General features: G+C 56.4%; 1 protein-coding gene across 1 annotated transcript in view; it reads left to right on the plus strand.

Moving 5' to 3' along the window:
• The first annotated feature begins 319 nt into the window (after positions 1–319).
• PROM2 (prominin 2) overlaps positions 320–23017 on the plus strand; it is a 29624-nt gene continuing 6926 nt past the window's right edge. Inside the window, exons 1-18 of the mRNA XM_074940057.1 lie at positions 320–584; positions 857–906; positions 2152–2354; positions 3151–3271; positions 8659–8722; positions 9814–9903; positions 10382–10581; positions 10792–10866; positions 10956–11019; positions 12330–12489; positions 13262–13414; positions 15275–15398; positions 18048–18139; positions 19387–19471; positions 20645–20791; positions 21846–21917; positions 22092–22184; positions 22811–22864. Of these exons, the coding sequence (XP_074796158.1) occupies positions 320–584; positions 857–906; positions 2152–2354; positions 3151–3271; positions 8659–8722; positions 9814–9903; positions 10382–10581; positions 10792–10866; positions 10956–11019; positions 12330–12489; positions 13262–13414; positions 15275–15398; positions 18048–18139; positions 19387–19471; positions 20645–20791; positions 21846–21917; positions 22092–22184; positions 22811–22864 (2112 nt within the window). The remainder of the gene's footprint in view (positions 585–856; positions 907–2151; positions 2355–3150; positions 3272–8658; positions 8723–9813; positions 9904–10381; positions 10582–10791; positions 10867–10955; positions 11020–12329; positions 12490–13261; positions 13415–15274; positions 15399–18047; positions 18140–19386; positions 19472–20644; positions 20792–21845; positions 21918–22091; positions 22185–22810; positions 22865–23017) is intronic.

The following is a 23017-nucleotide window of genomic DNA, read 5'->3' on the forward strand; positions in this document are numbered from 1 at the left end:
GAAGCCAGCCACTGCAGCACCTGGGCCCTCGGGAGGCATCAAACCAGTCGGGCCAGTTTCAGAGGCACTCCAGCTGCAGGGACAATCAGCTGAAGAGGAGGGAGCGCCAGAGCCCGGGATGCCTCTCCGTGCGCCCCGCGTTGTGTGTGGGAGCTGGGAGCATTGAGGGGGTCTGGGCCCCTCCAAGGAGACCACCCGGCTCAGCGGCTTCCAGGCACAGCCCCTGCGGGAGGGAATTCTCTTCCCCGAGGGCTGGGGCTCCTTGGGGCTCCATTGCAATCCAGGCGGTAGAGCCCCCCCCAGGGCTGTTTCTGAACCAATGCAGGCCCCTCAGCCCAGAGGCGTCGGGGGCTCAGCCTCAGCTGTGCCTCTGCACTTGTCTCTGGCTTTAGCCTGGGTTCTCCTGGATCCAGTTCGCTCCCAGAAATGTCCGCCTGGAAACCCTCTCCTCGTCCACCAGTTCATGGAGATAGGCGCTGACCAGCAGGTCCCCGCCCAGCACCGGGTCCCAAGCTCGCTGGATCCGCTCTACGGTGTCGTCCGGCGCTACCTGGATGTGGTCCAGCAGAACCCCTTCCCCACAGGTGAGCCAGATGGGGGCGGGGCAGAGAGCCCTGGGGCAACCCGGGTACTGTGTGTGCCTGAAATTCGGGCCCTGACGGGGGCCTGTGAGCCATGCCGGCTCCGAGTCCTTGGGAGACCTGGCCCCACCGCTGGGCACAAGATGGAGGGGAAGAGCGTCCTCCCCGGCAGCTTGGCGCATCCTGATGGGGCGGTGGTAACAGGGGGAAGGCGAGGAGGGGGAAAGGCGGTCGGGTTCGGGGGTTTGAAGGGCCGTTGGTTTTTGTTTTCACAGAGCTGCTCCGGGTGGCCCTGAACGAGCCGTCGTCAGTCAGAACCTCTCAGGTGAGCCGGGGTGGGGGGGGTTTGTACCTGTCCTGGGTGGCCCCACTTCACTTACTCCTCTGGGGGCCCACCTGTGGCACGGCGGACACCGGGATTTCCTTGGGTTACCGCAGGGGTGAGGGGTGGGGCGGGTGAAGGATGGGCCTGAGGGCAAAGGACAACTGGGGCTGGCTGAGTGAAATGCGGGGCAGGGGGAGATGTGTGGGGTGGTGTCAGAAGGGTGTGGTGGAAGGCATGGGAGGGATGGGGCAAGGAGAAGGCATGGGTGAATGGGAGGGAAGGTTTGGGGCAAGGAGTAAGTGAGGGGCGGGGCAAGGGGAGGGAGTGGGGGACTGGTGGCAGTGAGGCAAGGGGAGGGTGTGGGAGGGCTAGTGGGGGCGGGGCAAGACGAGGGTGGGGGGGATGGGTGGGGGGGACTAGTAGGGGCGGGGCAAGGAGCTGTGGGAGGGGGCGGGGCAAAGGGTGGGCGTGGGAGAGAGGGGTATGTGGGGGAGATGGGTGGGGAGGCAGGGCAAGGGGAGGGTGTGGGAGAGCGGGGTGTGTGGGGGAGATGGGTGGGGAGGCAGGGCAAGGGGAGGGCGTGGGAGAGCGGGGTGTGTGGGGGAGATGGGTGGGGAGGCAGGGCAAGGGGAGGGCGTGGGAGAGCGGGGTGTGTGGGGGAGATGGGTGGGGAGGCAGGGCAAGGGGAGGGTGTGGGAGAGCGGGGTGTGTGGGGGAGATGGGTGGGGAGGCAGGGCAAGGGGAGGGCGTGGGAGAGCGGGGTGTGTGGGGGAGATGGGTGGGGAGGCAGGGCAAGGGGAGGGCGTGGGAGAGCGGGGTGTGTGGGGGAGATGGGTGGGGAGGCAGGGCAAGGGGAGGGCGTGGGAGAGCGGGGTGTGTGGGGGAGATGGGTGGGGAGGCAGGGCAAGGGGAGGGCGTGGGAGAGCGGGGTGTGTGGGGGAGATGGGTGGGGAGGCAGGGCAAGGGGAGGGCGTGGGAGAGCGGGGTGTGTGGGGGAGATGGGTGGGGAGGCAGGGCAAGGGGAGGGCGTGGGAGAGCGGGGTGTGTGGGGGAGATGGGTGGGGAGGCAGGGCAAGGGGAGGGCGTGGGAGAGCGGGGTGTGTGGGGGAGATGGGTGGGGAGGCAGGGCAAGGGGAGGGTGTGGGGGAGATGGGTGGGGAGGCAGGGCAAGGGGAGGGTGAGGGGAATGGGTGGGGGCCAGGTGAGGTACCCCCCCATGAGGAGGCCCTTGCTCGCTCCCCCCAGGTGGTCCGCTACCAGGCCGGCTACGTCGTCTGCGCCATGATCGCTGTGCTCTTCTTCGTGGCGGTGCCGGCGACTGGTCTGTGCTTCTGCTGCTGCCGGCGCCGCCGGCGCTGTGGGGGGCGCATCAAGGCCGACCGCCGCTCCCTCGCCTGCCGGCGCAACCTTCTCACGTTCTGCCTCTCCCTCACCACCACCATCCTCCTGTGAGTGAGGGCCAGCGCCGGGCTGGGGGGTGCGGGGCTCAGGCAGGTGTGTAATGGATGGAGGGGAGCGGAGACGGCGGATGGGCCGCTCACTGGGGATGGGACACGGGAGCTAGTCCAGGGGGCACCACGAGGGGACAATGTACCATAGGGCACCACATGGGGGCAGTGCCGGTCTTTCCAGGTAGGGCGGGGGCCACTGGGGGCTAATCTCCCTTTGGGCATTTCCTGGGCACTAGGGTTGGCACGTCAGGGCCTGAGGGAAAAGGGGCATTAGGGGCCCTCCATTCAGGAGAGAATCTGGGGCAAGGGCACCCCGGCTATCACAGCAGGGGCTAGGTCTGATTCTGGCAGTAGGGCACCCAGAAACGGAGGCACCCCAAATCAGAGGCTGCATATGAAAAACATGGGCTGAAACCTTGAATTTCAACCCAGCTTTTCCCCCTCACCCCAGCAATCCCCAGGGGCCCATCCCCCTGTTCTCACCCTGTCATCCCCCTCTGACCTGCCCCCGGGTTCCTATTCCTCTTCACCTCTGTCCCGCTCTTGAGAGCACAGAGAACAGCTGAGATACAGAGTTGGGATGAGACTCTGAACCAGGACAAGGTCTGGGGTCATTTGCATAGACCTGAGGACTGAGTTTGGACCAGCCATGGAGCCCAGAGCTGGATCTGAAGACCCCCCCGTATCTCTGGGGTTGGTTCTGGCCCGTTGCATGTCAGAGGGTTGTTGGACAAGTAGATTTGGTTGCTCTTTGGAGCACTAAGGTGACCTGCTTTGGCCTCGTCTCCCGCAGGGCTGGTGTTATCTGTGCTTTCATTGCCAACCAGCGGGTGACGGAGCAGATGGAGCCTGGGGCCCGAGCCGTGCCAGCCACTCTACACACTTTGAGGAAGAATATTGGCAGCATCCCACAGGTAAGCTGGAGCCGCCTTGCCTGTTGGCTGTCAGCTCGCAGGGCCAGGATTGAGAACAGCAGCCGCGCAGGGATCTCGGGATGTGCCTATGCTGGAGACGGAGAGGCATGCAGGTATGGGTCCCGGTAGCCAATGCTGCATATCAGGGGCGCTGAGGCATCCTACTTGCCTCTGGAATCCTGTCTAGGCCCTAAGTCTCCCTCCAAGACCCCATTGCTTGTGCAGACTTTGGCAAGATGGGCGTCATCTGCCTGCTGGCTGGGGACGGGACGGATGGGCAACTCTGCCCCAGCTTTGCAGCACTAGCGAAGAGGGGATCCCCAGTGGTGGCTGTAGAGGGTCCTGTGGGTAAGGACTAAAGTGCATGGTAGTGGGGAGGGAGCCCAGGACTGGGACAGCAGGGGCTGCGGATGGGGTTAAGACGCATGCTGGAGGGAACCCAGGCCAGGGACAGCAGGAGAGGATCCAGGTCAGGACTGAGGTTCATCAGCAGGAGGGGGAAGCCCAGGACTTGGATCGAGAAGGGCTGTGGATCAGGAGTGGTGGAAGCTCCCTAAAAGTGGGGGGGGGGGGGCTGCCGCCCCTTCCCCTGAGGCCCTGCCCCCCACATCGCCTCTTCCCCCCCAAGACCCTGTCTGCTGCTCGCTCCTCTTCGCTCCCTCCCACCGTCACTTGCTCTTACGGCTGATAAAAAGCGACTCTCTTAGGTTGGTACTGAGATGGGTTTGGGCCCTTTGGGGTGCCACTGAGTGAGCTTATTCTGCCAGTCTGGGTCCCCTTTACCCGGCCTGGCTGGACCAGGCTCACAAGCCTCTTCCAGCCAAGCACATAGGCAGGGCCACACCCAGCTGCACAGAGAGACAGGGATCTGCTCTGGAATGATTCAGCCTTAGGGGCTTGCCCCAACACTCTGGTGCCCGCTCCCTTTAAGGGGTACAAACCCAAAGGTTTTATGAAATTTGCCCCCTCCTTCAATATGAAGGGAAATATGCACAACTTCTTGCCTCCCCCAGCCCCGTTAGAAATTACATAAACTGGGTTATATTATAAACAAGAATTAAGTTTATTAACTACAAAAGGCGAATTTTCAGTGGATATAAGAGAGAACAGACAGAACAAAGCAGATTACTGAGCAAATAAAAAAAAGTACGCAAGCTAAGCTCTGTATACTTAAGAAACAGGATACAAAATGTAAATTCTCACCCTAAATGTTATTTTAGGCAGGTTGCAAAGTTTCTGTGGTTCAAAGTTGCAGTTATATTCCTTTTCAGACTGGACCCCTGTCTCAGTCTGGACTCTCCCCTTGCCTTCCCTTCAGGTGCCTTTAGCAGTTTTTCTTCTTAGGCAGACAGGCCATGGAGAGGAGGAGTCCCGTTTGCCTTCCTCCCCACCCTTAAATAGGATTTACATAAAGCTGGAATCCTTTTTTTCCCAAACTTGACCCCCTTCCCTTCCAGTGGAAAGTTACAAGACGTCCCAGGTAACGTTTAGTATCGGGTGACAAGACCACCTGACTCTGTAGCATCCAGTGGCAGTATGGAGGGTCGGTAGGAGGGCCAAAACTTTTCACAGCCCATTGTCCTCGCTGATGGGCCGTCCGCCCTGTCTGGCCTTTCCATTGTTGTACCTGAAGTGTTAGCAGTGGGCATCACCCAAAGGAGCATAATTGAAATACAGATACATAGTCACTATTCCTAACTTCAGATACAGAAATGATACAGGTGTACACATTGGATAATCACATTCAGTAAATTATGACGTTTCCAATGATCTCTTACAAGACCCATCGTGCATAAAGTACATCTCAGTGATGTCATATTCATTTCATAAGAATATTTTCCTAAAGAATATGGAGTGAAACATCACAGGTACCTCCTGGTTTGAGCTGGGGCTGCCCTTCTCAGGAATCGGCAGGCCCAGCCCTGGACCAAACCAGTGCGCGCAGAGCACTGTGCCATCAGGAAAACAAGTGAGTTCCCAGCCCTTCTTCATACTCTCAGATGTGGCACAAACAGGGGGATGTAACCATTGAAATCAACAATCTGCACTCACTGAGGCCAGCCAGAGCAGTCAGATGCCAGGCAGATGGGCACATTAGATAGATAGATACCTGAAGAAGGGTGGGTGGGTGGATAGATGATCGAAATCTTGGGAAGAATAGATGGCGGGGCGTGTATGCGGATGGATAGATAGATGAATGGATGGATTGATAAAGGGGAGTGTATGGGGATGGATGGATACATGAGAGACGGGGGTGTATAGGGATAGAAGGATGGTAGAGGGGTGTCTATGGGGATGAGTCGATACAGGGGGTATGTATGGGGTTGGATAGATTTGGCCTCAAGATCCGTAGGGAGGGTCTGATCCTGTCTGAGCCAATCCACTCTGCAACCCCTGCACATGCTGCAGGTGCCGACTCAGCACCGTGTCTCTGTCAGCAAGTGTCCGCTGCCGCGCAAGAGGAGGCTCTGTCACGGCGGGTGCGTCAGCCACTTGCTCAAATGTGGAGTTTTCTGCTCTAGTCAGCTAAGAACCCCCCCTTGCAGGCTGAGCGTGCTGCCCGGCCACCGCAGTGGCAGGGCTCCTGAAAGGCTGGTGCACTAATGCAAGGAGACTGGCGGGCACCCTCTGAGACAGCCGCGAATCCAGGGCATGAAAAACAGCACGAACCTCCCCCGAGCCTGGAGATGACACATGTCACCTCTGCAGTGTGCTGGGGAAAGTACTGAGCGGGGGCAAGGCCGAGGAGGGGCCTGGCAGCCAGGGCAATGCTCAGCCTGGCCAGCTGGGCAAAGGTGCACCAGGGGTGCTGTGCAGAGGGGTGATCCATGGCCAGTCAGGTGCTTTGAGCGGGGTGATCCAGGGTGGAATGGGGTACGCTGCGGGATGGGATGAAGTGTACAGTACGTTGTGGGGTTGAGCAGAGCGCTGAGTCCAGTGCTGGGGGGAGTGGGGTGGGGATTGTGCTTTGGGGTGATAGCAGCCAGGTGGGGTCTGGAGCACTGGAGAAGGGTGCTGCTGAGGTGGGCGGAGTATTCTGCAGTGGGGTTGGGTCCATTGTGTGGGGAGGTGGAGCAGAACGGGGTACGGTGCAGTGGGGCGCTGTGCACGGGCGGTCGGATGCCTGGGGGCACTGTGCATTGGGGCACCATGTACTGGGGTGCTGTGCCTCGGGATGGGATGCTGTAGTGGGCTGCTGTGCCTTGGGGTGCTGGCAGCATGGTGGAGCCCTTTGCACTGGCTTTCCTGTGGGCCCAGGGAATATTAGCAGTGGGGCAGGATAGTTCACCGTGATCCGACACGTCCCCTTCCTATGATCCTGTGCCGCGGTCGCACAGGGGACCCCTTCCTCTGCCCTGCTAACTGCCCAGATGGAGCTTGGCTACAGTTAGCTGCTTTGCTTTCCATGCTGCTCAGCAGCAGCCTGTCCGGCACTAGATGCGGCTGCTGGATTCACTCGCCCGCCTGCATTGGGGACAGAGCCGGAGCTCCCTTCGGGCCCTGCGGAGACTCCTCCGGCTCCATGTGAGATGAGCAGAGGGGTCTCAGCCCAAGTTCTCAGCAGCTCCACATTGGTCCAGATCCGCCTTTCTGGGCACCCACCCCTCCTTCACAGGGCAGCATCCTGGCCGGGCATGACAGGAAGTGGCTGTGGATGGCTGGCGTAGGGGCCAATGCCAGAGCAAGTGCGGGGAGGTTTTACGGGTGCCGACTGCTTTCTCCAGAGCAAGGCAGATTGGGGTCCTGCTCTCTCCCAACACCTCCTGCTCCTCTTCTCTGTCTTGGGCCCCCGGTCTAATCAGGCTCTTCTAGAGGGAAAATACCATACTACACCCCCCGGCTCCAGCCTCTGACCTTCATCTCTTTCCCGGCTGTCCTATGGGCTTCCCCTCGGACCTAGAGCTGTCGGCGTGGTGGGGCCCGCCCGGGTTTCACTGCTGGAGCAGGCACAATGTGCTGCAGCTTCATTAAAAATTCATTTTTAATTGCAAAGCGTTGTTTCTTTCCCTCCCCGCTGCCGCCTGGCCAGGCTGTTTGCTCAATCTGCATTCTGCACTGCTGCACAGCCCCGTCCAGCCGAACAGAGCCAAGGAGGGGCTCTGATCCGGCCGGGGTTCTGGTACACACGTGGGAGCCAGCGGGGAAGCCACAGGCTTGAGGGTGGGGTTAATGAGATACACAGCTCTTAATAATCAGCGCTCTAATGCAATGGCGTTTTCATTCCCTTACGGCTAAATCCTTCGGGCCCTCAATTCAGTGGATCTGGCGTGGCCCCACTGATCTGGGGGGCCCCTCCCACTCCCTGTGGCCCACCTTGCCCCTAAGGCACGTCGGCAGAGCTGAGGTTTGGGTGTTGGCGGGAGCAAAGCCAGTATGATGCTGCAAATAACCCTGCACGTAAAGGGTACTTCAGCCCCAAGGCTGGTGAGGGGCAGCGTGGCTTCTCTGGGGCCTGCCGCTGGAGTAGGATTTCAAACACCCAAGTTCTCCAATGTATTCAGGCTTTGCCCAGGGACCTGGATTTTCCCCATGGCGCTGATTGGGGCAGGCTAAAGACATGAGCGTCCCTGGCTGCCCAGGGCTTGATCCAGCGGTGACCTCAGTAGGGGCCAGGCGATGATTTGGGAGCTGTGTTTGAAGGGAGGTCCAGGAGGGCGCCATAAATACATCTCTCCCAGAAGTCCCCCATGTAGGGCATTGGGTCCCCAGCCCAGCACCTGGCCACAGAGCCCAGGGCCAAGCGGGCAGCTCAGTTGCTGTGTGAGTAGAGAGAGCGCCCTGGTTGCATGGAGTTTATCGGTTATTGTCTAGGGAGGCGCCACTCACTAAGGCTGCATGGAGATTTGCCCAGGAAGCAGGGTTCCCACCTCTGGGTGGTGGATGGAGAAGCCAGTGCCGGGGATCTTGGGGAGTTATGTGCCTTCCCTGGGCGGCCATGATGTTACTTGTGATTAGACCCCACTGGGACCAGCCATTAGCCACAACACAATGCAGACCACGACCCATCCTTGGCCACGGTCAGCTGACTCGGCTCGTTATGGTCACAATACACTGCAATAGGACGAGGCATGAGGTGGGACAGTCCCTCATGAGAACCGGGTGGGGCGTTACTGCCTGCAGAGAATGGGAGGGTGCTGGGGTCCAGGAGAATTAACTGAGCAAAACTGGGATGGCTACATGGAATGGAACAAACCCAGGGGCTTTCTGCTCACCCGGGGGACCCCAGTCCGGGGCCAAAAGCACAACGAACCGTGCCCAGGCTCAGAGGCAGAGCCCAGCCAGGCTTTATGGGCCCAAGCGATGGTGGGTCCCAAGCCAACTGACCATGCTGATGCAGCCTCCAGGAAGCTGAGTGAGACCTTTCTCTGCTTCTCTCTCTCCGGCAGGGGGTGCAGTCTGTCGTGGACCAGTTTGCGGTGCCCAGACAGCAAATAATCGGCGACCTGAACAGTGAGTGTCTGGCTGTTGGCCTTTCCTCTTCTAGGCCAGAGCAGTCTCCCCTATTCCTGGGAGGCTGGGTACTTGCGGGAGAGGAAAGCAGTTCCGTGACCCCTGGTCCCAGCTCTCTTCTCTGAGCAGTTGGCACATGTTTCTTTGCATGACTCCGACTCCCTTCCACCATTCCCTGCTCCCAGCGACGTCATGGCAAAGCTCCCACTGACTTGGACAGGAGCAGAATCAAGTCATTAAACCCCAACTGTATCCACAGCATCTGGACTCCCTGATCACCCTTACACTTATCCTGATCGTGCGGGAAAACGCTTCCCATCACCCCAAATAAAATCTATCCCAGGCACCTGGGTCTTTCTCAGTGCTTGCCCTACAAAAGGAAAATTCCCAATGGACCACGTAGCAGCCTTCTGAAACGGCAAGGAGCGATTTCTCATCAGCTTTGCTTCAGCCCTGCCCCAAGCTCTAGTGGGCATCTTGCATGCATGTCAGTAGCCCTCGCCCGAACCCTAAGCAAAGCCCCCTTTGGGGCAGGGGGAGACTCTCCCGAACCCTTTGCAGAGCTGGGAGTGGGTCTTCATTGTTGGTTCAAATCAGCATCAGTTGTCCAATCCGTAGAGAGATTTTGAGCAGGCCTGGGTGGACGTTGGGTCTCTTACCCCACGAGGGCAGGGAGAGAGCGTGGCCATCTCCAAAGTTTGCCCCGAGGGGGAGGAAAAGCCGGAGATAATGCCAGATCCTGCTCTCGGTTATCAGCGCAACATCATGGCAGTCGTTGAAGTTTGCATTCTGCGGCATACTGGCTTTGTGTGTGTTAGTGAGGGACGGCACCATCTAATGGCTGCAGCCCACAGGGGCTGAGAGACTCGCCACTCCAGCCTGCTGTAGGAGGTGTCCTTACGCTCAGGTCTGGTGTTTATTATGCTGGGGTGCCAGACTCCAAATTCCAGCTCCCCATGTGCGGGAGACTCTGCCGCAATGGAGCCTGACTGCAGCCCGTAGCTTCTTCCCGCTTGCTGCGAGTCAGAGCAGCACCTGCCCCGCGCAGGGCGGAGGCAGCAGCTCACAAAGGGTGGTTTGGTGCTTTTCAGATGTCAGCCGCACCATTGGCCTCACCATCCATTCGCTGCTGAAGGAGCAGGTGTATTCAGTGCTGGAGGCCATTCAGGGCAGGGCACAAGGTAAGATGGAGGCTCACCTTCTCCTGTGAGTGGGACTGTCCTTCACTGTCAGAAATGAAAGGAGATGACTTTAAAGTCCTTCAGACCAGTCTTTGGAGCCTCCTTATGCCAGACTAGGCTGGGGACAGGTCCAAACCTCTACCTCCCAGAGATCCCCTCTGCCTGATGCTGGGATCCCTGCCCCTTCCTCTGCCCTGCATTGGGCATGCTGGCTTCACATCTCATCCCACACTCATATCCTGAAGATGCCTCTGACCCTTAGAACTTCCTCTGTTCCACTCCCCTCTTCTGGTGCCAGACACGCTATCTCTAGCCAGAGGCTGGGGCCCGGGGGGTGGCATCTGCACTGAAGATGGCCGTCTGTTGAGCAGCTCCGTAGCTACTCGTGTAGTAGCAAGGCGGGGGCCAGCGAATGGAATAGCATTCGTGGCACAGACGGAGCGGAGCGCCAGAACTAGCCTTGGGTTTTCTCTTTAAGACCTACAGAACTCGCTGCACCATTTACAGATTCTCAACAAGACCGTGCGGACTCTGACCCATTTCCAGGATGAGCTGGGCCTGGCGCTGAGAGATCGCAAGGAGAGCACAGTCTCCCTGCTGGACAGTCCGCGCTGCACGTCCTGTGCCCGGGCACTGGGCAAAGCCCAGAGCTTGGAGCCGGGAGCTGACTACAGAAGGGTGAGTGCAGGGTTGTAGAGAGAGGGCCTTCTCCTCCCAGGTCTGATGGAGGGATGGGTCTCTCTTGCCACTTGAGCACCTTTGTGTCCATTCCTTTGGTGCGGGACATCCCTCAACGCTGCTCCACCCAGGTACGCTGACTCAGCAGGGACACTGCCGAGTTGAGGAGGGGAACTCACCTGTTCATGGAATGCTGGTTTCTTCCTGCAGGTTCCTTCCGTGGAACAGGTTTTGAAGACGCTGTCTGGTCTCCCCAAAGCTAACTTCCCAGACTTGATTGACAAGGTATGTGACGGACAAGGCCTGGGGCCTGTTTGCAAATGTGAAAGCTGGTTCGATTCTGGGGGAGAAAACGGCTCTTTTTGCTCTTCCAGGGCAACAGCACGTTCAACTCGATGCCAGACCTAGCTGTTGTGAAGATGGCCCAGGTTGTGCAGGGTGAGCAAAACTCTTCTGTGGTCAGTAGGGTGTTGCATTTCCAAACTCTGATACATGCAGCTATGCAACCACAATGCCTCTGGTTCTTGAGAGCTGCCCCGCTTTTAAATTCCTAAGAAAAAAGCCGGCCTGCAGAGACAGCAGCCATTTTGTTCCCAGCATGGCTTCAGACTGCTACGATATGCACCCCCTGTGCTCTCCTCCTGGAACTTTACTTTTGTTCCCTCTTACTTTGTTGTTTCCTTTAATCCATGCCCCTGCCAGGCACTGGGGCCCAGACCCTCGGACGTATTTAGTCACCTAACTCCCACCGATTTCAGTGGAAGTTAGGCACCAAAATACCTGCCCCGGGAAACGGTCCCGCTTGTATTCAATGGAACTGCAAGAAACAAGAAAATCTTTATATTGGGGTCATAAACCCTTGGAAATTGGAGTGAAGGGTGGCAATATTGAAAGGCCCTAACCTTAGGGAAGTGAGAGACTCAGCCAAAGAGCCACAGCAGAGACCAGGCTCCCACTGTGCTTGGTGTGGTTACAGTAGGAGACAGGCCTTTCCCTATAGGAGCTTACAGTCAAAATAGACAGGAGAGACAAAGAGTGAGAGGGTTAAGTGACAGGCCCAGGGTCACCCGGCACATCAGTTGCAGACAGGGTTGCCAACCCTCCAGGGTTGCCCTGGAGTCCCCAGGAATTAAAGATGAATCTTTACTTAAAGATAATGTCATGCGAGGAAACCTCCAGGAATTCATCCAACCAAAGTTGGTAACCCTAGCTGCAGAGCTGAGCGTAGGACCTATGTATCCTGAAACACAGGCCAGCATCCTACCCATTACAGGGGACTCAAACTGGGGTAATATGAGTCTCTGAGGGTATGTCTACACTGTATTGTAAGCCCAGCCTCAGACTTAAGTTTGAGTCCAAACCCCCCTACTGTCCATGCACAAATCGCTCTGACACAGGTCAACAAGCATTCGGGACCTGGGTCCTAGGACCCGTCTGAGCCCGAGAGCTTGGTCTGTACCTGAGACTTGAGTCCAAACCCTGTCCAAATCATTTTGGAAAGGTTCAGTCAGAGATTATGGTTAGGGTGTGTTTACTGCACCAGGTAAGGGGCAGACACTTCTAGGACTTCAGCACAGGCTGGGTGAGAGGGTCTGTCCTGAACAGAGGAGGGGTGTATTTTGTGAATGGTCCTGTAAGATCCAGCTCCTTGAGGCCGCAGAGAAGGACCAGTGCTTGCCTACGCCCGTCCCTGCCAGCTGCAGGGCTCCCACTAAGTCCCCCCTACATCTCCCACTCTCACCTTGCAGAGCTAAAGGACGAAGTGAACAAGGTCAGTGAGAAGGTCCAGTCTATTGCAGACAGCTTCCCAGTCTCTGATTACACTCAGCCCTTGAATGATGCCCTGATGCACGCGGAGAACAAGAGCCGCCCTTACCTCCAGGAGGTGAAACACTATGAGAAATACAGGTAATGGGGGAGTGGCTGCAGCTGTGTGAGTCGATGGACCTGATTCTGAGCTCACACCAGTGTGAATCAGGAGTCACTCCAGTGAAGTCAAGCAGGTTACACCTGTATAAAACCAGGGGAAGTGAAATCAGAAGCAGGCTAACAATTCTCCCGGGTCAACCTCTGGGAATGGCTAAATCCCTTGTATTACCCTCTACCATTTGAGCTAAAGGAGCCACTCTATTAGCAGGAAGCAGTAGTAGGCTGTTATCCTCTGGTGGACCACCACTAGCAGAAGAGAACAGACACACACTGTCAGTGTGTCACACTTCTTTAAGAGGGTTCAGAATTTATCGTACCAGCCCTAGCTGCTCCTGGACTGAAGCCCCCCGGCTGCTGATAGTCCACTGAGGAGTTCAGGGCTCTCCTCAAAACCTTCCAGCTGATCACTTGACTTCTTGCTAGCAGGCCCTGGGTGGCTCTGATGCTGTGTCAGGGTCATGAAATCCCATCCCAGTGAGTTCAAATCCAGCCTAGTGTAGAAATCTGAAGTAGAGGAACAGGTGCATTGCTCCCATCTCCTTCTCTCCAAGGGTCATTTTTGACTTCCTGCCTCCGCTGACTAACAATGATTGTTGGCTCGGGTCTGAGGCTGAATTTAGGGTTCACTCCCAGTCGTGGCAGGCGACGGTGCAGGCTGCCACCTGGGATGGGGGAATGAACCAGAAGTGGGGGGCTCGTTCTTTAACTGACCCTGTGGCTCCTGACTTCCTCTGACCTCTTCTCTCCGCAGGTGGATTGTGGGCATCGTGCTGTGCTCCGTGATCCTGCTGGTTGTAGCCTGTAACCTCCTGGGGCTGTCCCTTGGGGCCTGTGGGCTCGCCATGCGGGAGGATCCAAGCGACTACGAAAGCAGGGGAGAAGCTGGGGCCAAACTCCTTTTGGTGTAAGGGACTATTACTGTACTGGGTGGGGCAGGGGCAAGTTCAGGGCCCTTACGCCTCAGCTGGGGGTGATGGGGAGAGAATATCTCTGTGATGTGGTGGCATTGGTGGCATGTGCTACACAGCAGGTCAGACTACATGATCTGGTGGTCCCATCTGGCCTCTAAATTCTGTGACGGGCACATGGCTATGGGAGTGGACTGGAGTCCAGCCCTCTGCTGTCAGCGGGGAGGCTCTCCATGGTGATGTGGCACTGTAAAGGGTGGATGGTGTCACAGTCAAAGTGTGGGGTGGGAGCGGAGGGGTCCTCTGGGTGGGTGGTAGGTGAAGCCCAGCAGATGCAGGAGCTTGCCTAGGCACTCACTTCTCTCTTCTCTTCCCATTTGGGTCTCCTCGGGGATGGCTAAGAGGCAGCTCCACCTCTCACTAAAATGTTCCCGGTGGACATCTGATGCCAGGTGACCTGAGCATGGTTGATACCAGCAGCAGGTTCCTTATTGGCAGTACATGCTTCACGCTTGGGTTTGCGCGATTCATGTCAGAGACCGGTCTGGGCTGCAAAGTTTGTATCTAGATCTGACCTTCCCCCGAGTTTAGGGTGTTCCCAGCCACGGCTTGGGTTTGGGCCCATCTTTACAGAAGCTAGTTGATCTTTACAATGAATCCTTCTCCTGACCACCGCATGTTTCATGTGAAGTTTGTTCAGTTAATGTGAATCTGTCCATACGGCACTTCTTGTTATGTTTGTGTGGTTTGCGTGGCCACAGTGTGTCTCACGTCACGTTTGCATGGTTGGCATGACCACAGCATGTTTCAACCCATCTTAATTTTAAAGTTGTACAGACGTAATATGAAACTTTTTCACGGAAAGCTTTTTCAATGGAAAATAGCTTTCTGACCAAAAATCTGTGTGGAAAATGTTTATATTGGTCAAAATTTTCCAGTTTAAACCAACAACTGAAAAATGTTGGTTAAAAACTCAGTTTTTCAATGAAAAACCAAGAAGTTGTGAATAAAAGAAACACTTCTGAAATTTCCCCACAAAGAATAATTGATGTTTTTCAACCAGTGCTACTTAAGATGTTTCCCCTTTGGGGTGTGTGGTCTCACAGGACCATTGGAACATGTGACTGAGGGCGGGGTGTATTGTCCATCACTTGCAGTCTTTCACACAAGACTGGATGCCTTTCTAAAAGATCTGCCCTTGCTCAAACAGAAGTTATAGGCTTGGTGCAAGAATCATTGGGTGACATTCTCTGGTCTCTGTGATGCAGGAGGTTAGACAAGATGATCACAACAGTCCCTTCTGGCCTTACAATCTATTTACCTGTGGCCTTAGTGAGTTTCTTGTTTGGTTTGTGCACTTGGGGGATGAAAGAGAGTCTTTCTCACTATCCCCGTGTTGTGATCCACCGCCGAGCACGCTGGAGCCTGGACTCCCTCTGAGCAGAGGGACCCCGCAGGCCTAAGGAACCTCATGAGACATATGGTATGTTTACACTGTAATCAGAGTTGTGACCTCAGCACATGGAGACCCATGTAGCCACGCCAGCTTTGCTCTACCTAACTCAGGTACCAATAACAGTGAAGCCGCAGCAGCCTGGGCAGTACAAGCCCACCTGGGACCCTTCAGTGGCCTGGCAGGTCTGTGGTCAGTGCCTTCCGGTGCGGGCGTGGCAGTGTTGGGGGATGGTTCCATGCAGCTGCGGAGACATGTGTGCGGATGCCAGGGACTCCAAAGAGAAGCAGAGCAGCTCCCAACTTGCCCTCCTCCCCGTTTGTTCCTGCAGAGTCACTGCATGCTAGGATGGAGGACTAGCTGGCAGGGCGCTCCCTGTAACGCATCTCCTTCTCTATTGCAGGGGCGTTGGCTTTAGCTTCCTCTTCTCCTGGCTTCTGATTCTCTTGGTCTTCGCCACGTTTCTGGTTGGGGGCAATGTCCAGACGCTGCTATGTAAGAACTGGGCCAATCAGGAGATTTACAAGGTGGGTCCCTGCTTTCTTGGTGTGCCGAGCCTGGCGAGCTGTGCTCCAGGCACAGGATAAAGGGGATAGTAAGCTCCCCAGGCAGAAGAACCAGCTTGGGCTGGGCTGTGTTAACCAGACAAAGCTACCCAGCACACACACTCATTGCCGTACGCACCCTGTGCTGATTACTGTATGCACACACACCATCTACTCACACCTGTGCACTCTGTACTGCCGGACGTACCCACTGTCCTTATTATTCACCCTCCTACCCCCATCACACACTCATCACCACACGCACCTGCATACTTCCTACCACATATGTACACACCCATTACCATGCTCACTATTGCATGCTCAGTGCACACACACATCTGCAGATGCCATATCTCACACACACAGTCAGCTCTCTCGCACATACTCATTGCAGCGGACTCGCACCATCATCGCAAACTCCCGCTCTCTAACGCAATCACAAAGGCACGCTCTGGCCTTCGTTTATCATTGCCCTATGGCCGCTATACTCTGCTGACATACTGGGGCCATAAAGCTGTCAGATCTAATCCTGGGGCCGGTCCCTGGGATGTGGGGGGCCCTGGGGTTAGACTCAACCATTTGCACAAGTGTGTATAAGTGTATGAATCAGGACGTGAATGACTATACTTGGCAGGTAGCAACCTGCGGGCTACTGACGCCTCGACTGGAAGCTTTTTGCTTCATTGTAAAAAACTTCTCTTCTCCATCACCAGAATAATTCGTGTCGGGTACGTCTCCACCGCAGCCAGAGGTGCACATGGAGACATATCTAAGCTAGCTTTGATCTAGCAGCTTAAATAACAATAGCAGTGAAGCCATGGTAGCGCAGGAAGCCTGTACAAGCCCATCCAGGACCGTGGGTATGGACTCGAGCAGCTAGCCTGGGCTGCCGTGGCTTCACAGCTGTGATTTGAGCTAGCTAAATATAAGCTAGGTTGGGTATATCAACATGAGCTGCAGCCAAGGCTCTGGTTGCAGAGCAGACACACCTTGAGCGAGCTGCGGGCTTGTCAGCCTGTGAGCGTGCAATCAGTGCAGGCACCTGTGAGTGTGCAATCAATGTAGGCGCGTGTGAGCGTGCATGGTTTATGACAATATCTTGTGTGACATGGTGTGATGGAAGAGATCCAGGCTCACATCTGCCCCGCTCAGTGTCCAGCCAGGGTTACAGCCCCTTTCCCTCCACCAGGCTTCCAGCCTGCTCCCTGAGGCTGAGAAATCTCTCTCAGTGGCCAGTTACACTGGCTTCTCGTCTGCCTCGCACGTGGCGTAGTGAAAGGAGCTGGAGGGCAGGCTGAGGATCTGGCCCATCGTGTCACATACACACCTGCACAGGTGCATGCTGTCGTACATGGATACATTTAGCTGTGTGCACACAGCAATACTGTAAATCGGTTCAAATGCAGCCTCCTTTCTCCATGGAGCTGCGCTCTGTCTCTCGCTCCAATTCCACCGAGATCAGCCAAGTTCCCCCAGGGATGAACGTGACCCAATGAGGAGATGATCAGTCCCGTCACCTCACCCTGTTCCTCAGCGTCCTGCGTGTGATCTAATAACACGCTTGCTGCATGCTGCAGAATGATCCACTTATGCCCACGTTCGGCCCTTTCCACTGCTTTACCCCGGGCATAGTTGATGCGCACGGATCGTTCCAGCGAATTAATTAAACCTCCTCAAACAACGGTTAACGTTTGATCTCTGTTTGGAAGCCGACTGTCACCGCAGCTCCCCACCCCGCCCTCCCCGCCACCATTGGCCAGCTGGAGCTCAGGAAGTAGAGAGATGCACTGAGGGACTCTGCCCAGCCCAGAGTGGCAGGGGCTGGACAGATCTGGATGCAGAAGGGCTAGCAAGGCTCCTTTTCCTGCCCAAAGACCAAGTCTCCCACGCGGATTAAAGGGAGCCAGGGCTCGCAGCATAGCAGGGAAGCTCCGAGGGAGGGATTCCAGGTCTGTCAACCTGCCGCGGACCATTGATGAACCCCAAGATGGCCACCCCAAGTGCAGGGAGAGGAGGGGCCAGGGGCTAGTGCTAAGGCAGAGCTATGCACAGTACTCCAGGGGGTAGTGCTGTGGAAGCACTGGGTACCTGAGGGGGGATCGCTGTAGTATTAGGGTACCCAGGGGTAGTGTTGGGTACTCCAGAGTGTCGTATAGATTCTCCAGGGCATAGGGCTATAGTGGACAGGGTACCCCAGAGGGTGGTGCCTCGGTGTTGGAGTTCGCTGGGGGTAGTGTGATATTAGGGTACCCAGGGGGTAGTACTGAGATAGTACTGGGTTCCCTGGGGTATGGTAGTGGGTACCCCCAGGTGTAGTACTGCAGTAGTAGCGGGTACCCCAGGGGATAGTACTAGGTTGGAGATGGGGATCCTTAAAGGTATGGATGTTGAACCCCATCCTCTCCTTCTTGCTTTCCAAAGCCCGTCAGTGGCTTTCTCTGCTAGGGGTGATTTTAGCCCCACGTTGGTCCCGCCAGTTCCCGGAAGTAGGACCACATCCCTTCATCACTCTTTTCTCCCTCCCGAAATGCTGTTGGGATCAGCACAGCGGTGCTCCCTCTCTACTCCAACACACCCCGCTCTCCCCGACCGGGACCCTCCTCATGACTCATTTCTCCCCCTGTTCTCCAGTTTATCGACACTCCCGGGAACCTGCCTCCATCCATGAACCTCACCCAGCTACTCAGCCTGAAGAGGAACCTTAACCTAACCTCTGCTTACCAGTGAGTACTCTGCTATGGGGCTGCCCAGGAGACCCCTCCCCCACCCCACCCCCCAGTCCCCGACATCCTGAATGCGGTCAGGCTGCTCCCTATCAGACTGGCCTCATTAGGAAACTCCTTGAAACGAAGGCCCACCGTCTCAAACTCAGGATGGAGCTTAAATCAGAACTAGTCCCCTGATTTTCCGAAGTCCCAGCTCCCACCGACCTCTGTGGATGGGGCAGGTCAAAAATGTTCCAGCGAAACTCTTTTTCGACTGAAAAACTGGGGTTTTGGCTAAATGGGCATTTTCCCAGGAAGGAGCCGTGGCGTTCCTCGAAAAGTTTGGATTTTTTCTGATGAAAAATCAGACATTTTCAGCCCAGGTCAAAAACATTTCTGGCTTTTAGCAGGGTGAGGCTGGAATTCTTTGGTTTTCAGTTTTATTGACGTTTTCCGGGGGCGGAAATATTCATTTTCCAGCCAGCTCGTATTGTGGGTGCACCAGGATGCCTTTCATTGAGGTGCCCCCATATGTATTAAGTGTCCAACAGTTGAATACTTAAATAGCAGCTCAGATGCCACCTTTGGTTGCCCCTCATACAACTGAGGGCCAAACCTGGGCCAGTCTCGCTGACCTGAAAACACCTCACACGGTTAGTTCAGCAAACTGCGATCTCCAGCCCACCTGGCCCATTCTGAGCTCCTTTGAAATTGCCTCACCTTGCTGCTGACACCAGTGACTGGCTGTTATGCCACCTGCCAACTTCCCTGGCTTTAGGGTTACGGTAGTGGAACCTGCAGCCAGCACTTCTGGTACCAGACAGGCTCCAGGGTGCAGGGCCGGCTGGAAGCAATTCATCCCAGCCCCCAACGGACAGTCTCAGCCCTTCACCGTCTGGCCGTATCCCTGGGACAGGAACAAGGGTTTAGTGGATGCAGAGGTTCTTGATGCACCTTCTGTTATTACCATCCCCAGTAATCTCAAGGCAATGGCCTACCAGGTCTAATGGAGACAGCAGAGTGGGAGGAAATGGGACCCGAAGACAAGTAGAATCTGATCCGGTGGGAAGCCTCCCGTGGACTGAAATGGGAGCTGCTTGGTGCCAAACTGGGCTCGGGGCGCTCGGGAGGAGTGTGGGGCTACAGTAGCCATGTGGAGCCAAGGCACAGTCTGGCTTTAGGCAGATCCCCTCGGGGAGCACTGCTCGGGAGTTTCCTCTCACCTCTCCCGCCCACGCTGACTCCCTCCCCCCTCTCTGTTCCAGGGTGTGTAAGAAGGGCACAGGCCTCTGGGACGTTCTGCAGCTCAGAGATGCCTACAATCTCGAGGATCACCTCCACCTCAGCCAGGTGAGCAGAGGCTCTTCCCCTGGGGGCACCTGTCCTCCCACTCTCGCCAGCCCTTTAGCATCCCTAAGCAAGGAGGGGAATCAAACCTCCACGTTCATACAGTCTTGCACTGTCCGTTGCCCCCAGATCTGTCCACTAAAGATTTAGTCTGTACATTGATTCAGCCAAGGGCTTCTCCAAGGGACCCAATTCCTGGCCTCTCTTTCCCGGTGAATCCAGTCTCCATTTTCCATCCAGTCCTGGGTTTCCTCCAGCTTCCCCCTCCCAGCACAGACGTGGTGGAACCATTTGTCCTAGCACAAGGGGAGACTCTTTTTTTTCCATCTTCCTCCGTTCTGGGCTTCCAGGAGAGGTTGTGGTGGGAAGGGAATTTGGCCTTGCAGTACTGTGCATATAATGTACCATGCCACTCCTCACCTAGAGGGCTCATGCATGAGGCTTAAAGGGCAGGATGCAAAACTTGGGGCCTAGGAAAAATACAAATGTGTGCATAACCCACTGAGTTTGTTATAGCTCCCTGCCTAACCCACAGAGGGTGTGAGTCTATTAACAGTCCTAGTTAGGATGCTTTAGCTCTGGAGGTTCCCCGGTTCAGTCCCCAGTGTATCAGCCTGGATGATAACCATCCCTTAAACACTGCAAAATAGCATGAGACTAATTTCTCTTGCATGCAAAATGGGCCCTATCTGTTCAGGTTCAACATTCAGCATTTCCAAAGGATGCTGAGTAATTCATCCCCCAGCAGTGAGCTGGCCTAAGCGGGCCGAATGGGAAATCTGGGTCTGAGATGAAGTGTGTGTCTAAGAGGGAGGAACCTCTCAGATGCTGCGTGAAGCACGATACAGGTTCTAATGTTGCGCTGTCCTGCTTTTATAGCACTAGGATGGGACACACCAGTTTGCCTTTACTGAGTTAACTGGTTTGGGGGGCATCTGATTTGCCTTTACTGGGTTGACTGGTTTGGAGGCCGTTCCATGGATCTAGCTCTTCTGGGCTGACTGGTTTTGTGCTGCTAGGTAGGAGCAGGGTCACCCAGTCTATAAGGAACTAGGGCTGGATCCAAATCAGGAATCAATGGAAAGGCTCCCCGGGACTTCCCTGCGCTGTGGGTCAGGGCCCTAGCCAGGACCAGCACCCATGGGGCTGGTGGTCATGGCCCTGCCTTGCCCTCAGTACACTAGAGACTTCCAGAAGCATCTCAACAACTTCAACCTCCAATTTGAAGAAATCCACTTCCTCGACGGGGCTGGGAGACGGGACCTGGAAACCTTCCGGCAGAGCGGGATCGACCAGCTGGACTACCCCACGTTCCAGGCCGAGGTGAGGGGTGCCGGAGCAAAGCTGCAGCCAGTGCGGTGACATCAAGCAGTGGGTTGCCCTCTCGGTTTGCAGCAGCCCTTCCTCCCATGGTGTCTGGGAATTGAGGCTGGCTGATCGTGCTGCTCCGGCCTGGCTCTCATGCTTGCAGATCCTGGGTCCACTCCCAACCCTCCCCTTACCCTGACGGAGGCATCTGCCCCGTGTACAGATCCCCTGCCTGTTCCTACTGCCTTTGAGCCCATCCCACTCCTGGATAAGGCTTGTCAATATGCGCCCACTCCCTTTGCCTGTTCTCCAGCTGGCTCCCTTCTGCCTCACAGTGGCAATTACCCCCAGGCAGACACCCCAACCCCGTCCTGTCTTCCTATCCTTCCTTGCTCCCACTCTCTCGGACAGACTCTGAGCACCTTGTGTGAGCTAGAGAAATAGTCTTCTCCCCAGCTTTACCAATGGGGAAACTGAGGCATACAGAGGCGGCATATTGGGTAGGGGATTCAGGCGTTGGACTGGGGGCTCGGGAGACCACAGTTCAAGTCCTTGGTCAACCACAGACTCCTCTGGGTAAATCACATAATCTGCCCCATGCGTCAGCTTTCCATCTGTAAAGTGGTAATAGTGACTCGCTACCTTACAGGGCCCTTTGGGAGGGTAACGTCCATTAATGATTGTGATGGGGGCCATATAAATAGCTAGACAGAGTTGCCTAGATCTCACAGGGAGTCAGTTGCACAGCTGGGAATAGAACCCAGGAGTCCTGAACCCCTGACTTTAACCACCTGAAAACACTCCCTCTTGGTGGTTCATTGTAAAGGGAAGGGTGAGGGAGGGATCCCTGTGCCCTCAGCCCACGCTCTGCCCCAAGTTACCCCTGAGCGTTGAAGCCTGTGGGGCGGCACGGCTGTAGCTGAAATCAGGGCCCCGTCGATGGTTTGTGGGGTAACATGCAGGTTGGAGGCTCATCGCTGGAGCTCAGGGAGTGTTCATAAAAGGTGCCCCGCACTTTGGGACCCTTGGCTGACATGAGGCTGTTCATGCGGCTGGCTCCTTTCTCCAGATGCAGAACCCTGTGGTGAGGACGAGCCTGGAAGACCTAGCCAGGGACCTCGAGGGCCTCCGAAAAATTCAGGTGAGCGCAGAGGCGACCTGGAGGAAAAGGAAGGAGTGATCCCCAGGGGCAGGGAGGGGAGATGCATCTGCTTTGCCTCCTGCTGCCAGCGATGCCACCTCTCTCCCCCCCAAAGGGCTTCTGTGGTTCCCAGCTGACCAGAAAAGCCATCAGTGACTCTGGTGTCCCCCACAGAACAACATCACAATAGCAGGATGGCTGGCCAACGAGTCCCAGGCCCTGTGGAAAATCCAGAACGCCACCGTGCTCATCCAGGAGGCCCTTGTGGTGAGTGTGATGGACTGAGCAGCGGTCACCTCCAGGCCGGGCCAGGGCCGGACCCCATCCCTGGCTTAGGAGCTTTGGGGTGCAGGGGCCATGGCTCAGGCCTAGCCCTAGTGGCATGATGCGTGGGAAGGGCACAGGGCATCACGGGAAGCCTCCATGGGGGTGTGTCATTTGCGGGGCGGGGGCTGGGGGCTGTATGACAGACCCCTAGGGGCGTGAATCCCAGACTAGCCGGCATGGGGGAAAGGTGGAGGGAAGATTCCTGGATCCCACATTGTGGACGGGAGTAGGGATGGAAGCAGTGACTGAAAAGTGGCTGGGGGAGGGGGGGGAGCATATGCCAGCTGCGCCCAGTGGGCTGCTGGAGTTGGTCCAGTCCTTCCCGGGCAGGTGAAGCAAAACCTGCCCATGCGACCGGGCAGCCACCGCTGAGAGCTCACATTGGGAATGGCCATGAAGAGCAACCCCCCCGGGGCAGGGCCAGGGCTGAGGCCTATGGGTGGGAGGTGGGGAGGGATGGCTGCTCTCCTCCTGTCCACCCTTTGAGGCCGTTGGGCACCAGGCTGTCACCCCCCGCCCTCCCTTGAAGTGGAGGGGACGCAGCTGAGCCTCCCTTTGCCTTGCAGGTGAAGCTGAATGAGAGCGTGCAGTTCTTGTCCACCATGGCACCCCACCTCCAGGTACAGTTGCCGGGGGAGACCGTCCATCTGATGGAAAGGCCACTGGGAGGGGGAATGATCCCACATGAAGGGGGTGAGCAGTGGTGGTCCCAGGTCCTGGGAGTTACAGGCACAAAACACCCTGCCCGGCCCTGTAGTGACCATAAGGAACAA

Source organism: Natator depressus, chromosome 26 (assembly GCF_965152275.1).
Source record: "Natator depressus isolate rNatDep1 chromosome 26, rNatDep2.hap1, whole genome shotgun sequence".
In the NCBI taxonomy this organism is placed as follows: domain Eukaryota; kingdom Metazoa; phylum Chordata; order Testudines; family Cheloniidae; genus Natator; species Natator depressus.